The sequence below is a fragment of the Salvelinus alpinus genome, chromosome 23 (assembly GCF_045679555.1).
Source record: "Salvelinus alpinus chromosome 23, SLU_Salpinus.1, whole genome shotgun sequence".
NCBI classification, from domain to species: Eukaryota; Metazoa; Chordata; class Actinopteri; order Salmoniformes; family Salmonidae; genus Salvelinus; species Salvelinus alpinus.
Window position 1 is genome coordinate 50,426,693 of NC_092108.1, and position 17,843 is coordinate 50,444,535.

Below are 17,843 nucleotides of genomic sequence, written 5' to 3' on the forward strand. Positions count from 1 at the left end.
TGATGCTGCCACCCCCGTGCTTCACGGTTGGAATGGTGTTCTTCGGCTTGCAAGCTTCCCACTTTTTCCTCCAAACAGTTCTATTTTTGTTTCATCAGACCAGAGGACAATTCTCCCAAAAGTACGACCTTTGTCCCCATGTGCAGTTGCAAACCGTAGTCTGGATTTTTTATGGTGGTTTTGGAGCAGTGGCTTCTTCCTTGCTGAGCGGCCTTTCAGGTTATGTCGATATAGGACTCGTTTTACTGTGGATATAGATACTTTTGTACCTGTTTCCTCCAGCATCTTCACAAGGTCCTTTGCTGTTGTTCTGGGATTGATTTGCACTTTTCGCACCAAAGTACGTTCATCTTTAGGAGACAGAAGGCGTCTCCTTCCTGAGCAGTATGACGGCTGCGTGGTCCCATGGTGTTTATACAGATGAACGTGATACCTTCAGGCGTTTGCTTCCAAGGATGAACCAGACTTGTGGAGTTCTACAATTGTTTTTCTGAGGTCTTGGCTGATTTCTTTCGATTTTCCCATGATGTCAAGCAAAGAAATTGAAATACATCCACAGGTACACCACCAATTGACTCAAACGATGTCACTTAGCCTATCAGAAGCTTCTAAAGCCATGACATACTTTTCTGGAATTTTCCAAGCCATTTAAAGGCACAGTCAACGTAGTGTGTGTAAACTTACCACCCACTGGAATTGTGATACAGTGAATTATACGTGAAATAATCTGTAAACAATTGTAAAAAAATGACTTGTGTCATGCACAAAGTAGATGTCCTAACCAACTTGCCAAAACTATAGTTTGTTAATAACAAGACAGTTGTGGAAGGGTTGAAAAACAAGTTTTAATGACAACCTAAGTATATGTAAACTTCCGACTTCAACTGTATTTCATTGCAGAGTATATGCTTTCCATCAGCACTGGCATGTATTCAAACACAGATCCTGATTCTATTTATTTGACGCATCTGTGTATACCACAAGCATCCGAATCCTTTGTGCCTTAGAAATACCCTAGAATATAACGTCTCAGTTTATTGTGTTGTGGAGGAGAGGGACAGAGAGAGAAAGCAAGAGTGAGAAAGCAACCCTGAGAAAGAGATTCAGACAGAGAGAGAAAGAGAGAGAGAAAGGCCCAGAGAAGAAGAGAGACGGCGAGAAGAAAGAATGCTTCATATTTCAGGGCCTCCTGTCATCGTCTCACTTTGGCTCCCGCTGCCTCCCTCTGCTCTGAGCTCAGGTGGAGGAGAAGCACCTCCACATTTCATAATTTATTTTTCTGTCTGGTGGAGAGCCTCTCATCCCTAAAAAGACATGACAGAATGCCTATGGTATTTAAGAATGCCAATATTTGAAAGATCCAATACAATTACCCCAACTCACCACCAGGTTCTTAGCTGACCTGTGTTCAAATACTATTTAAACAATTTCAAATTAAGCTGGGCTTGATTGAGCTTGCCTGATGCAATGGAACTAATAGGTTATTCGCAAAACTGCAAACCCTGCCAATTTAGCACCCCAGGCAGGCTAAAGCAACCATTCAAAATATTTGATTGATTTCAAATAGTATTTGAACCTTGGTCTTGTTTTAGAGGGTCAGAAAGGAATTTGATAGCTTTGAATGAGACTCTTGTATGTTTCCAGTCTCATTGCCAGAAACTCCTTTCCCTTTTTAAGTTACATTTTGGGGGGGTGAATGAATGAACGCATCAAGAGTGCTAGCTATATAAATGCAAATTGTATTGTATTACTTTGTGGTACTGCTCCATTCAAATGACATCGAGAGCTTTTTACTTTTATCATCTTCATTAGAATCAGAGATGTCTGCTCATATCGTTTTCAGCACATAAAGAGCTCTGCTGGCTTGAATGAAAAGAGATGTTCATGCCACAGCCACCAGCCCATCTACCTAATTATATGAAAGGCAGACTATTCATTTTCTCCATAATTAGTGTGTGTGTGTCTCTGTGTGCGTGTGTGTGGTGTCTCGGTGAGAATGGCTGTTGTGGTGTCGCTTGAAGGCGTGCCAGGAGAAAGCACTGGTGATTGCCAAACTGATGACTTTCACCTCCTGCTCTGATAAATGGCCATTGCGGAGCAGCCCAGAGACAGGGAGATACAGATTCATAGCCCTGGAATTGCATTTCATTAACAAACACATTCAAAATCACACCAAAGAGAATGAAGTTCATGTCAGGTTTTTTTGGGGCTGCGTGGTAAACAGGAAATGGTAATAGACTGCAGCAGCGGCCCAGTAGATTCCCAGACGCTCCTGGCGAACGTTCTCCTCCTTGCCTGCAAAGGATCTCCTCCAATTAAACCTGGACTCAAAGGGCTTCTCCTCAGGAGAAACTAGGCAAACAAGGGAAGGATAGGGGAAAATGTGATCGGCTCAGGCCAGGATGCTCTGGGTCGCTCCATACTGTGCTAAAGGAATCGTAATAGAGTTAACGGGGAATCGTGTGGAATTCCGCAATATTTTTGATCAGGCCTATTGCACTGGAGGCAGTGGACTTAAAGTATCAGTAAATGCTGTGACTATATGAACATCAACACTTCAAATACGCAAGATTGACTTGGTGTTTGAGATTGAACGCCACTTTAAAAGTGACCTTAGGTTGGCTTTACGGTCCCAAAGGGCAATACCCTTATAGGCCCAGTGCACCAATTAACTGCTACGGACCCTGGCTCCACGCTACCATGCTATTTCACACTGAACAAGCCAGAGCACTTGTTAGCAAGGTCCTTTAATAACTACAACCCCCTCAGCGACTTGAATATTCTCTTGCCATGCTCATACATATCAAACCCTGCTTCGTCTGTCTTATTAAGGCTGCAACCAGGGTTGGGTAGGTTACTTTCTAAATGTAATCCGTTAGTTACTAGTTACCTGTACAAAATTGTAATCAGTAACGTAACTTTTGAATTACCCAAACTCAGTAACGTAATCTGATTACATTCAGTTACCTTCCCCTTAAGAGGCATTAGAAGACAAAAATGTGTGTAAAAAAAAAAAAAAAAAGATAAACGAACAAACGTAACATTCTGCAGGCTACACAGTAACAGTACAAAAACAAGATCCCACAAACTCTGGTGGAAAACAGGGTGCCTAAGTATGATCCCCAATCAGAGACAACAATAGACAGCTGCCTCTGATTGGGAACCATTCCCTGCCAACAAAGAAATAGAACACATAGATTTGCCCACCCAAGTCACACCCTGACCTAACCAAATAGAGAATAAAAAAGGCTATGTAAGGTAAGGGCGTGACAATATGATTTGGAAATATGGAAGTATAAATACCTGAGCATAACCCCAAAACTAAGGACTTATTAGCCAGCCCTATTCATTTGTTTAAGATTTTGTTAACATGGAGGACTGATTGGGCTCATTGATTCGAGTTGAAAAATAAATGCTGCTCTCATGGAATGGCCTGCTTTGAGCACTACTGAAAAGTGCTATTTACATGTGAAAAATGAATGTCATTTTCTGCATTTGCTGTAGGCCTACTGTTTTGTTGATGACACTTTGATATTTTGATAATATGCAGCTGTTTAAATCCATAGTTGAAACAATAACAAAACGGTGGCCCCACCTCTGTTTTGGTAAAAAGCTGAGGCATGGTCCTGGAGAAATGTAACCACTCTCAGACTAATAGCCAGAGCTATGGATGCATTGTTATAACCATGTTATGAAGTGTTTGTTTACATTTACAATGTTTACAAATATTGGAGAAAAACAAGTTTGAGGCATCTATAAGTAATATTCGTCAAGAATCAATGGATATATAAATATATATACTACCGTTCAAAAGTTTGGGGATGGGCAAAAGAACACAGACACTGGACAGAGGAACTCTGCCTAGAAGGCCAGCATCCCGGAGTCACCTCTTCACTGTTGACGTTGAGACTGGTGTTTTGTGGTTACTATGTAATGAAGCTGCCAGTTGAGGACTTGCGAGGCGTCTGTTTCTCAAACTAGACACTCTAATGTACTTGTCCTATTGCTCAGTTGTGCACCGGGGTCTCCCACTCCTCTTTCTATTCTGGTTTGAGCCAATTTGCGCTGTTCTGTGAAGAGAGTAGTACACAACATTGTACGAGATCTTCAGTTTCTTGGCAATTTCTCGCATGGAATAGCCTTCATTTCTCAGAACAAAAATAGACTGACGAGTTTAGAAAGAAATTGTATCTGTCCATTTTGAGCCTGTAATCAAACTCACAAATGCTGATGCTCCAGATACTCAACTAGTCTAAAGAAGGCCCGTTTTATTGCTTCTTTAATCAATGACAGTTTTCTAATTATCAATTAGCCTTTTAAAAAGATAAACTTGGATTAGCTAACACAACATGCAAAGGCGGAGGTGTTGCTAACATTTATGATAGCACATTTCAATGTACAAAAAACCCTGACGTTTTCGTCTTTTGAGCTTCTAGTCATGAAATCTATGGAGCCTACTCAATCACTTTTTATAACTACTGTTTACAGGCCTCCTGGGCCATATACAACGTTCCTCACTGAGTACCCTGAATTCCTATCAGACCTTGTAGTCATAGCAGATAATATTCAAATTTTTGGTGACTTTAACCACCTAACTGAGTAACTCAATTTAAACCTTGCGCAATAGATGCAGTTTCACCCCTAAAAACTAAAAACATTTGTCATAAGAAACTAGCTCCCTGGTATACAGAAAATGCACGAGCTCTGAAGCAAGCTTCCAGAAAACTGGAACGGAAATGGCGCCACACCAAACTGGAAGTCTTCCGACTAGCTTGGAAAGACAGTACAGTGCAGTATCGAAGAGCCCTCACTGCTGCTTGATCATCCTATTTTTCCAACTTAATTGAGGAAAATAAGAACAATCCGAAATGTCTTTTTGATACTGTCGCAAAGCTAACCAAAAAGCAGCATTCCCCAAGAGAGGATGGTTTTCACTTCAGCAGTAATAAATTCATGAACTTTTTTGAGGAAAAGATCATGATCATTAGAAAGCAAATTACGGACTCCTCTTTAAATCTGCGTATTCCTCCAAAGCTCAGTTGTCCTGAGTCTGCACAACTCTGCCAGGACCTAGGATCAAGGGAGACACTCAAATGTTTTAGTACTATATCTCTTGACACAATGGTGAAAATAATCATGGCCTCTAAACCTTCAAGCTGCATACTGGACCCTATTCCAACTAAACTACTGTTTATTATTATCTGTCCTCGTGCTCCTAGACCTTAGTTCTGCTTTTGATACCATCGATCACCACATTCTTTTGGAGAGATTGGAAACCCAAATTGGTCTACACGGACAGAGCTACTTCCTGTGCTTGGCCCTCCTATGTTGAACATAATAAACGGCTCTCTATCCACTGGATGTGTACCAAACTCACTAAAAGTGGCAGTAATAAAGCCTCTCTTGAAAAAGCCAAACCTTGACCTAGAAAATATAAAAGACTATCGGCCTATATCGAATCTCACATTCCTATCAACATTTTTTTGAAAAAGCTGTTGCACAGCAACTCACTGCCTTGCTACAAACAATGTATACGAAATGCTTCAGTCTGGTTTTAGACCCCATCATAGCACTGAGACTGCACTTGTGAAGGTGGTAAATACCTTTTAATGGCGTCAGACCGAGGCTCTGCATCTGTCCTCGTGCTCCTAGACCGTATTGCTGCTTTTGATACCATCGATCACCACATTCTTTTGGAGAGACTGGAAACCCAAATTGGTCTACACGGACAAGTTCTGGCCTGGTTTAGATCTTATCTGTCGGAAAGATATCAGTTTGTCTCTGTGAATGGTTTGTCCTCTGACAAATCAACTGTAAATGTCGGTGTTCCTTAAGATTTCGTTTTAGGACCACTATTGTTTTCACTTTATATTTTACCTCTTGGGGATGTCATTCAAAAACATAATGTTTCACTGCTATGCGGATGACACACAGCTGTACATTTCAATGAAACATGGTAAAGCCCCAAAATTGCCCTCGCTGGAAGCCTGTGTTTCAGACATAAGGAAGTGGATGGCTGCAAATGTTCTACTTTTAATCTCGGACAAAATAGAGATGCTTGTTCTAGGTCCCAAGAAACAAAAGAGATCTTCTGTTGAATCTGACAATTAATCTTGATGGTTGTACAGTCATCTCAAATAAAACTGTGAAGGACCTCGGCGTTACTCTGGACCCTGATCTCTCTTTTGACAAACATATCAATATTGTTTCAAGGACAGATTTTTTCCCTCTACGTAACATTGCAAAAAATCGGAAACTTTCTGTCCAAAAATGATGCAGAAAAATGTATCCATGCCTTTGTCACTTCTAGGTTAGACTACTGCAATGCTCCGCTTTCCGGCTACCCAGATAAAGCAATAAATAAACTTCAGTTAGTGCTAAATACAGCTGCTAGAATCCTGACTAGAACCAAATTTGGCTTCCTATTAAGGCTAGGGCTGATTTCAAGGTTTTACTGCAAACCTACAAAGTATTTCATGGGCTTGCTCCTACCTATCTTTCCGATTTGGTCCTGCCGTACATACCTACACGTACACTACGGTCACAAGACGCAGGCCTCCTAATTGTCCCTAGAATTTCTAAGCAAACAGCTGGAGGCAGGGCTTTCTCCTATAGAGCTCAATTTTTATGGAATGGTCTGCCTACCAATGTGAGAGACGCAGACTCAGTCTCAACCTTTAAGTCTTTATTGAAGACTCGTCTTCACTAATATACTCAATATGATTGAGTATAGTCTGGCCCAGGAGTGTGAAGGTGAACGGAAAGGCACTGGAGCAACGAACAGCCCTTGCTGTCTCTGCCTGGCCGGTTCCCCTCTCTCCACTGGGATTCTCTGCCTCCAACCCTATTACAGGGGCTGAGTCACTGGCTTACTGGTGCTCTTCCATGCCGTCCCTAGGAGGGGTGCGTCACTTGAGTGTGTTGTCACTGACGTGGTCTTCCTGTCTGGGTTGGCGCCCCCCTTGGGCTGTGCCGTGGCGGAGATCTTTGTGGGCTATACTCGGCCTTGTCTCAGGATGGTACGTTGGTGGTTGAAGATAACCCTCTGGTTCCTCTCTAGGTTTCTTCCTAGGTTTTGGCCTTTCTAGGGAGTTTTTTCCTAGCCACCGTGCTTCTACACCTGTTGCTTGCTGTTTGGGGTTTTAGGCTGGGTTTCTGTACAGCACTTAGATATATCAGCTGATGTAAGAAGGGCTATATAAATACATTTGATTTGATTTGATTGGAACACAGGAGTGATGGTTGCTGATAATGGGCCTCTGTACGCCTATGTAGATATTCCATAACAAATCTGCCGTTTCCAGCTACAATAGTAATTTACAACATTAACTTCTTGTGGGCAGGGGCAGCATATTCACTTTCGGATAAATAGCATGCCAAAATTCAACTGCCTGCTACTCATCCCCAGAATATAAGATATGCATATTATTAGTAGATTTGGATAGAAAACACTCTGACGTTTCTAAAACTGTTTGAATCATGTCTGTGAAAATAACAGAACGTATGTAGCAGGCAAAACCCTGAGGACAAACCATTCAGAATTATTATTTTTTTGATGTCACTGTCTTTTCAATGAGTTTTCTTAGAGACACCAGATTTCTAATGGACTTGCTTGCAGTTCCTACCGCTTCCACTGGATGTCACCAGTCCTTGGAAATCGGTTGAGGTTATTCCTTTGTGTAATGAAGAAGTAGGTTTATCGTAAATGAGGGTCACATGAAGTACATTTTTTGAGAGAGGCACGTTACGAAAAAAGTTGCGTCAGTTTGTTTTCTTTTTGTATTGAACACAGATCATCCCGTCTTCAAATTGATCGATTATTAACGTTTAAAAATACCTAACGTTGTATTACAAAAGTAGTTTGAAATGTTTTGGTAAAGTTTACCGTTAACTTTTGAGATATTTTGTAGTAATACAAATTGGAAGCTGTTTTTTTTGATACATTTTTGATACATTTTGTAGTGACGTTGCGCAAATTGCAAGCTGACGATTGCGTCCCACCTGCCCCAGAGAGGTTTAACAATGTCTACACTATTTCTGATGAATTTTATGTTATTTTAATGGGCAAAACATTTCTAAGTGACTCCAAACTTTGAACGGAGTGTAGGTTGTGATATTGCAGCTATCAACAGAACTTAAAAAAAAAATGGATGTAGAAACTACAGATTGCCCCTTCAAGTCTATCAAAAGTGTGCGAGTTTGAGCATGTGTCCATTAGGCCTCTAGATAAAAAAATGTATCAGCATGAATTAGATTGAGCAATAAAAGCCTCACTTTTATTCAAAAGGCTGGGATCCACACTATGCAGCTGTTGCAAGAGGGCATTTTTCACTGGCTGTCCACTGGTTTCAAAAACAATGCTTGATAGGAGTCACTACGGACACTGATTCCAGTCAACTTGCAATTGGGTAATCAGATCGGTATGGAGATGTGGAAAGGTACAGGGTCCCTCTTGGTCTTGGTGGCTGGTTTTATGAAGTGGGGTACCAGCATTGGGAATGACTAATATGATTAATTGAGGCATATACAGTGGGGAGAACAAGTATTTGATACACTGCCGATTTTGCAGGTTTTCCTACTTACAAAGCATGTAGAGGTCTGTAATTTTTATCATAGGTACACTTCAACTGTGAGAGACGGAATCTAAAACAAAAATCCAGAAAATCACATTGTATGATTTTTAAGTAATTAATTTGCATTTTATTGCATGACATAAGTATTTGATCACCTACCAACCAGTAAGAATTCCGGCTCTCACAGACCTGTTAGTTTTTCTTTAAGAAGCCCTCCTGTTCTCCACTCATTACCTGTATTAACTGCACCTGTTTGAACTCGTTACCTGTATAAAAGACACCTGTCCACACGCTCAATCAAACAGACTCCAACCTCTCCACAATGGCCAAGACCAGAGAGCTGTGTAAGGACATCAGGGATAAAATTGTAGACCTGCACAAGGCTGGGATGGGCTACGGGACAATAGGCAAGCAGCTTGGTGAGAAGGCAACAACTGTTGGCGCAATTATTAGAAAATGGAAGAAGTTCAAGATGACGGTCAATCACCCTCGGTCTGGGGCTCCATGCAAGATATCACCTCGTGGGGCATCAATGATCATGAGGAAGGTGAGGGATCAGCCCAGAACTACACGGCAGGACCTGGTCAATGACCTGAAGAGAGCTGGGACCACAGTCTCAAAGAAAACCATTAGTAACACACTACGCCGTCATGGATTAAAATCCTGCAGCGCACGCAAGGTCCCCCTGCTCAAGCCAGCGCATGTCCAGGCCCGTCTGAAGTTTGCCAATGACCATCTGGATGATCCAGAGGAGGAATGGGAGAAGGTCATGTGGTCTGATGAGACAAAAATATAACTTTTTGGTCTAAACTCCACTCGCTGTGTTTGGAGGAAGAAGAAGGATGAGTACAACCCCAAGAACCCATCCCAAACGTGAAGCATGGAGGTGGAAACATCATTCTTTGGGGCTGCTTTTCTGCAAAGGGGACAGGACGACTGCACCGTATTGAGGGGAGGATGGATGGGGCCATGTATCGCGAGATCTTGGCCAACAACCTCCTTCCCTCAGTAAGAGCATTGAAGATGGGTCGTGGCTGGGTCTTCCAGCATGACAACGACCCGAAACACACAGCCAGGGCAACTAAGGAGTGGCTCCGTAAGAAGCATCTCAAGGTCCTGGAGTGGTCTAGCCAGTCTCCAGACCTGAATCCAATAGAAAATCTTTGGAGGGAGCTGAAATTCCGTATTGCCCAGCGACAGCCCCGAAACCTGAAGGATCTGGAGAAGGTCTGTATGGAGGAGTGGGCCAAAATCCCTGCTGCAGTGTGTGCAAACCTGGTCAAGAACTACAGGAAACGTATGATCTCTGTAATTGCAAACAAAGGTTTCTGTACCAAATATTAAGTTCTGCTTTTCTGATGTATCAAATACTTATGTCATGCAATAAAATGCAAAGGAATTACTTAAAAATCATACAATGTGATTTTCTGGATTTTTGTTTTAGATTCCGTCTCTCACAGTTGAAGTGTACCTATGATAAAAATTACAGACCTCTACATGCTTTGTAAGTAGGAAAACCTGCAAAATCGGCAGTGTATCAAATACTTGTTCTCCCCACTGTACGGCCAATAAGATAAATTACCTTACAAGCGTGGAAGGCTGTCAGAGTCTTGAAAATAGTAGTAGTGATAATTCAAGTTAAGCAAAAAGAACATTGTACTGTAAAGCAGGTATATCAAATAGCTGTCCTAGCACCACAATATATTGCTGTAGTGCAAAAAATGGATGAATTAGAAACCCAAAAAATAAGCTTGAAATCCGAATGAAAAATGCTCAAGGTGATTAAAAACAACAGTTTACTGAAACTGCATTACACTCCTTCTCTAGTTATGCTTTTGAACATTCATAACAATTTATGTAGATTGGAGAAATGGCTTAAGAATGTTGTCATACAATGGTGTACTAGAGGGACATATGCATTTGTCCCTCAAGTACCCAATAAATAAAAGAGCCTGAAACAAAATGGTTCCCCAAAAAGAATGTGACATGACATTGGTGAAAATCACAGATCCATTTTGTAAATATACAGTGGCTTGCGAAAGTATTCAACCCCCTTGGAATATTTCCTATTTTGTTGCCTTACAACCTGGAATGAAAGTTTTTTTTTTTTTTGGGGGGGGGGGGGTTGTATAATTTGACTTACACAACATGCCTACCATAGCTCTAGGAAGAGTCTTGGTTCTCCATTAAAGAAAGATGGAGGCCAGTGTCTTCTTGGGGACCTTCAATGCTGCAGACATTTTTTGATACCCTTCCCCAGATCTGTGCCTCAACACAATCCTATCTCGGAGCCCTATGGACATTTCCTTCGACCCCATGGCTTAGTTTTTGCTCTGCCATGCACTGTCAACTGTGGGACCTTATATAGACAGATGTGTGCCTTCATTTTCTATGAAAGTATCTTTACTTTTACTTAAGTATGACAATTGAGTACTTTTTCCACCACTGCTAATATGTGCCGAGAAGACTAAGGACTCACAAATGGTTACGTTCATGGTTTGTGGTGGTGTCCTCCCACTTGTCCGCATGCTAAAGATTAATTTACGTGTAAGGCAACACTCGATAGATTCACCCCCCATGAGAGACACGCGTTCCAACAACCTCTCGGATTCCCAAGCGAAAGAGACGTGTTCATCGCTGTATGCCCCTGCCATCTACATACAAGATCTGTTTCAATACTGAAAGCATTTGAAAGATAAAGGAATCCTTTGATCGCAATGAACTCATCAGCGATTATTTGACTGGGTCGAGTATCAAATGAGAGGATGTACACGCTCGCGTTCGAGAGGTCTCGTTGATGCAATTGCTCTTCGGCTTTTCTTTCAGATCGTAAACGAGAGAAATTTTGAGCCTTAAGAAAATGTCACTGCTTAAGTAGCTTTGCTATGTCTTCATTTACTGTAGACTAAGGTAGGGTTGATTAAGGGATTAGAATAATATTATAATGCCTGTGTCTTCCAGACCTCCCTGTTGCTGTACAGTATGTAGCTTTCCAAATGCCTCTGTTTTGCCAACTAGTGCCATTCAACAATAGTAATTGAAAATAGTATCTCTGTAGTATTTTAATGAACGGAGGCAGTAGCATGAGTTCCCTAGCAGGCCGCAAACCCAAATCACCAGGCCCAAAGAAGAACGCCCTAACCACTATTCCCATTGTAAGAGATTGTAAGGTGCCTATCGACTAGGGTTGTTAGAGTATAATTTCAACATAATTTCCAAAAAAAGTGTAGGTTGGGTGTTTGAATTACTTTCTTCCCCTTGTATTGCCCAACAATCTATCAGGAATCAAGGTAAGACCCAAGTTCAGACTGTGTAAAGTAACAATGTTTATTGTAACACCAGGGGCGGGCAAACGACAGGTCAAGGCAGGCAGGGGTCGATAATCCAGAGTAGAGGCCAAGTTACAGGACGACAGGCAAGCACAGGGTCAGGTCAGGCAGAGGTCGGTAATCCAGAGGTGGAACAAAGGTACAGGATGGCAGGCCGGCTCAGGTCAGGGACAGGCAGAGTGGTCAGGCGGGCAGGTACCTGGTCAGAACAGGCAAGGGTCAAAAACCAGGAGGACGAGACAAAGAGCGACTGGGGAAAAACAGGAGCTGAGACAAACCACTGGTAGGCTTAACTTCTCTAGGATAGGGGGCAGCATTTTCACTTTTGGATAAATAGCGTGCCCAATTTCAACTTCTTTCTACTCATCCCCAGAATATAAGATATGCATATTATTAGTAGATTTGGATAGAAAACACTCTGAAGTTTCTAAAACTGTTTGAATCATGTCTGTGAGGATAACAAAACTTATGTAGCAGGCAAAACCCCGAGGACTAACCATTCAGATTTCTTTTTTTTTTGAGGTCACTGTCTGTTCAATGAGTTTTCATTGGGATACTAGATTTCTAATGGACTTGTTTGCAGTTCCTACCGCTTCCACTAGATGTCACCAGTCGTTGGAAATTGGTTGAGGTTATTCCTTTGTGCAATGAAGAAGTACGGCCATCTTGAATCAGAGTAACGTTATGTGTACTGTTTGAGAGTTGCGCAAGACTAGAAAAGTAGCGTTAGTTTGTTGTCCTCCTGTATTGAAAACAGATAGACCCGTCTTCAATTTGATCGATTATTAACGTTAAAAAATACCTAAAGTTGTATTACAAAAGTAGTTTGAAATGTTTTGGCAAAGTTTACCGTTAACTTTTGAGATATTTTGTAGTAATACAAATTGGAAGCTGTTTTTTTCTGGAACAAACGCGCCAAATAAATGGACATTTTGGATATATATGTACGGAATTAATTGAACAAAAGGACCATTTGTGATGTTTATGGGACATATTGGAGTGCCAACAAAAGCAGCTCGTCAAAGGTAAGGCATGATTTATATTTTATTTCTGCGTTTTGTGTTGCGCCTGCAGGGTTGAAATATGCTGCACTCTTTGTTTACTGTTGTGCTATCATCAGATAATAGCATCTTATGCTTTCGCCGAAAAGCCTTTTTTCAAATCTGACATGTTGGCTGGATTCACAACGAGTGTAGCTTTAATTTGGTATCTTAGATGTGTGATTTAATGAAAGTTAGATTTTTATATCATTTTTTTTATTTATTTGGCGCTCTGCATTTTCCCTGGCTTTTGGCCAAGTGGGACGCAAGCGTCCCCCCTATCCCAGAGAGGTTTAAGCAAACAAGACGAACTGGCACAGACAGAAAACACAGGTATAAATACCCAGAGGACAAGTGGGGAAGATGGGCGACACTTGGAGGCGGTGGAGACAAGCACAAGGACAAGTGAAACAGATCAGGGCATGACACAATCAGAGCTTCCTTTTCCTTGTGGATATGTGTGCCCAAACCAGCCATTCGGTTGAGCTGCCACAATCACATACAGTGGCAAGAAAAATTATGTGAACCCTTTGGAATTACCTGGATTTCTGCATAATTTGGTCATGAAACTTGATCTGATCTTCATCTAAGTCACAACAATAGACAAACACAGTCTACTTAAACTAATAACACACAAACAATTATATGTTTTCATGTCTTTATTGAACACACCATGTAAACATTCACAGTGTAGGGTGGAAAAGTGAACCCTTGGATTTAATAACTGGTTGGCAGCAATAAACTCAACCAAATGTTTTCTGTAGTTGAGGATCAGACCTGCACAACGGTCAGGAGGAATTTTGGACCATTCATCTTTACAAAACTGTTTCAGTTCAGCAATATTCTTAGAACATCTGGTGTGAACCGCTCTTGAGGTCATGCCACAGCATTTTAAATCGAGTTGAGGTCAGGACTGATGTTGATTTACTCCTGTGTTTTGGGTCGTTGTCCTGTTGCAGCACCCAACTTCTGTTGAGCTTCAATTGGCGGACAGATAGCCTTACATTTCCCTGCAAAATGTCTTGATAAACTTGGGAATATATTTTTCCGTCGATGATAGCAAGCTGTCCAGCCCCTTAGGCAGCAAAGCAGCCCCAAACCATGATGCTCCCTCCACCATACTTTATAGGTGGGATGAGGTTTTGATGTTGGTGTGCTGTGCCTTTTTTCTCTCCACACATAGTGTTGTTTGTTTCTTCCAAACAACTCAACTGTAACGGTCCTGACCTGTTTTATGTTGTTTTTGTATGTGTTTAGGTCAGGGCATGTGTTTTGGGTGGGCAGTCTATGTTATCTGTTTCTATGTTGGTTGTGGTTGCCTGGTATGGCTCTTAATTAGAGGCAGGTGTTTTGCGTTCTCCTCTAATTAAGAGTCATATTTAGGTAGGGTGTTCTCACTGTTTGTTGGTGGGTGATTGTCTCCTGTGTCGTTGAATGTATGTACCATACGGGACTGTTTGGCTGTTCGTTTATTTTGATGTCGTCTGTTTCCTGTCCGTGAGTTTACGTTTAGTTATGTAAGTTTATGTTCAGGTTTCGTCAACGTCGTTTTCTTGTTTTGTATATTTGAAAGTGTTTTGTTTCGTGTTGCCATCGTCGTTAATAATAAAAAGATGGCTTACTTCCCGAATGCTGCATTTTGGTCTGATGATCCTTCTCTCCTCTCCTCGTCCGAGGATGAGGAGAGAGACAGCCCTTACATCAACTTTTGTTTTTATCTGTACACAGAATATTTGCCAGAAGCGCGGTGGAACATCCAGGTGCTCTTTTGCAAACTTCAGACGTGCAGCAATGTTTTTTTTGGACAGCATTCTTCCGTGGTTTCCTCCCATGAACACCATTCTTGTTTACTGTTTTAAGTATCGTAGACTCGTCAACAGAGATGTTAGCATGTTCCAGAGATTTCTGTAAGTCTTTAGCTGACACTCTAGGATTCTTCTTAACCTCATTGAGCATTCTGCACTGCTCTTGCAGTCATCTTCGCAGGACGGCCACTCCTAGGGTGAAGCAACAGTGCTGAACTTTCTCCATTTATAGACAATTTGTCTTACCGTGGACTGATGAACATCAAGGCTTTTAGAGACATTTTTGTAACCCTTTCCAGCTTTATGCAAGTAAACACTTCTTAATATTAGGTCTTCTGAGCTCTCTTTTGTTCAAGGAATGGTTCACATCAGGCAATGCTTCTTGTGAATAGCAAACTCACATTTTGTGAGTGTTTTTTATAGCAGCTCTAACCAACATCTCCAATCTCGTCTCATTGATTGGACTCCAGGTTACCTGACGCCTGACTCCAATTAGCTTTTGGAAAAGTAATTAGCCTAGGGGTTCACATACTTTTTCCAACCTACACTGTAAATGTTTAAATTATGTATTCAATATAGACAAGAAAAATACAATAATTTGTGTGTTATTAGTTTAAGCACACTGTGTTTGTCTATTGTTGTGACTAAGATAAAGATCAGATCAAACTGTATGACTAATTGATGCAGAATTCCAGGTAATTCCAAAGGGTTCACATACTTTTTCTTGCCACTGTATCACAATGTGATGAGATCCATTCACTACTCCATCTTGGAGGTGCCCTATCAAAACCTATAATTCTTGTCAGACCTTAAGCAGGAGGCATAAGTGGACACCACAGGCCTGTTCAGGAGGATGCAAAGTTACAGAATGTTCAGATAGAAAGCCTTTTTTTTTTTGAACAGGCATGATTGTCAAGTAGAATTAGGGAATCAAGTAAGCTCTATTTATTTCTATCGGCAAACTTCTGAAGGTTTCATCTCACTAAATAAACCCCTGAAGTAAACATGCAATTGAAAACCCTTGCGCTCTTCATGCACTCTTTATGAAAAGGTTTCTACACAAGAGCATCTAATGGAGATGGGAGAAGACCTGAGAACCCGAGACTCTCTGAAACACAAAATGTTCTCTGTTACTCCTAAATCCTTCCTGTGAACTCACATCTCCAACAAATGCACAAACAGGTAAATAAGTATTGGATAACACAAGTAGCATTAACTCCAGTCATAGTTGGGTCAAGACTTTTTGATCATCTTGTACTCAGCATCTTTTCTCCCCTTCCCCGAATCCACCTGTATGGTGTCCATATTAGGACAGTCACACATCCACCGGTTCCCTGTATAAATGCACAGCTGAGAGAGAATCCAGATGAGAGAGAAATTCTTACCTTGCCCACATAGAGTGGCTCATCCCCTGTGTACTCCTCCAGCACGAAGAACTGGTTCCACACCCAACTGCGCCTCTGCCTGTGGTGTGCCCCCCCTTCGCAGCTTCTTTGGTACGCCCCGACCGGCGGCAGGGGCACTGAGTTAAAGCTCAGGCCAGAGCAGCCCATCTCCCAAAGTGGTAATAGCAACAAAGTCAACAGGCTAACCACACTCCACAGTGTAGTCAGTCTCATCATTGCGATACACATTTTTTGGGTGAAAATGAACTGCGAAAGACTCAAGAAGAAATGTTGTCAACCATCCACAGCAATTTTGGGGTTCAACAGAAGCGACACCCCAGTCCAGGTGTCATTTGTTTAACAAGCAAGTGTATCCTTCAGCAGACAGACGGAAGATAGTGATTGTTGGTTGTCAAGGAGTCAGAAAACGGCTACGGCAGCAGAATGGTCTTCTTTACACCTGAGCACAATGAATAATTGGAGCCTATCAGAAAGAAAGAGAGAGGGTGTGAGGGAGGGAGGGAGGGAGGGAAAGGAAGGAAGGAAGGAAGGAAGGAAGGAAGGAAGAGAAGGAGAGGGGGGAGGGGAGAGTGAGAGGGAAAAGAAGGTGAGGTGGAGAGAGAGATTCAATGTTGGATGAAAATTCTCATGCCATGGCTTACATGTATAATAACAAGCATTCAGGGATAACATGCATCCATAAAAATAAAAAATCCAGAGAATTTAGCATTTGTCAATGTGGAATCATTTAGCTATTTCATGTAGAATTTTAAGAGCCCTTGAAGTATCCCCCCAAAATATAAAACATTTATTTGATTTAAAAAATATGTGGCCTTACTGCTATTAGCCCATATACAAATGCATTGAATAACATATGCACTACATGGAACAACAGATAGTGTCACGGCCATCGTAGGGAGGAGACCAAGGCGCAGCGTGGTATGCGTACATTCTCTTTATTTTAATAATGAACACTTAACAAAACAACAAAACGAACCGTGAAGCTATACAAAGAGTGCTGAACAGGCAACTACACATAGACAAGAACCCACAACACCAAAAGGGAAAATGGCAACCTAAATATGATCTCCAATCAGAGACAACAATAAACAGCTGCCTCTGATTGGGAACCAATTCAGGCCACCATAGACCTACATATACCTAGACAATTTTTTTGTATTTTTTGTTGTTGTATTTAATTCCTTATATTTGGCACTGAACAGTATTTCCATAAATTTTTTCAGACGAGTCTTGTGAGGCCTGTTGGCGTGTACGTGTTTGTGAGAGTCTCACGTTTCCATAGAGGGGTCATATTAGTGTACAGCCCAAACTGTTTGGACGCTATAGACAGAAGTTGGCAGATCAGTTGTACTGAATTAAGATGAGTCCTAAGAAACTTGTGGGGGTCGTAGAGCAACATGGAGAGCACCATCGTGTTCACGAGAGTCTCATCTTTCCATAGAGGGGACACTACAGTTCGGACACTACAGACAATTTTGTGAGAAGAGCTCTAGCTCTGTCACAGTGCACCGCAGATGCGGAAGTGAGACATCAGCGGGATGCTGTGGATTGAGAAAAAATAACTGATCTCTAGCTAAAACGTACATATTTTTATTGGGATTTTTTCTTATGATAATTAGATTTCCGTGGAGACTAGGACTTTGACTCTCGTTTGTTTTTTACAAACTTTTATGCATGGTATATAGTATCT

General features: G+C 41.5%; 1 protein-coding gene across 1 annotated transcript in view; it reads right to left on the reverse strand.

The window, feature by feature from the left end:
* Positions 1 to 17,843, reverse strand: part of LOC139551221 (cadherin-7-like) — a 186,675-nt gene that overhangs the window by 131,570 nt on the left and 37,262 nt on the right. The window contains exon 2 of the mRNA XM_071362697.1: positions 16,133 to 16,616. Within this exon, the coding sequence (XP_071218798.1) occupies positions 16,133 to 16,381 (249 nt within the window). The 5' untranslated portion in view covers positions 16,382 to 16,616. The remainder of the gene's footprint in view (positions 1 to 16,132; positions 16,617 to 17,843) is intronic.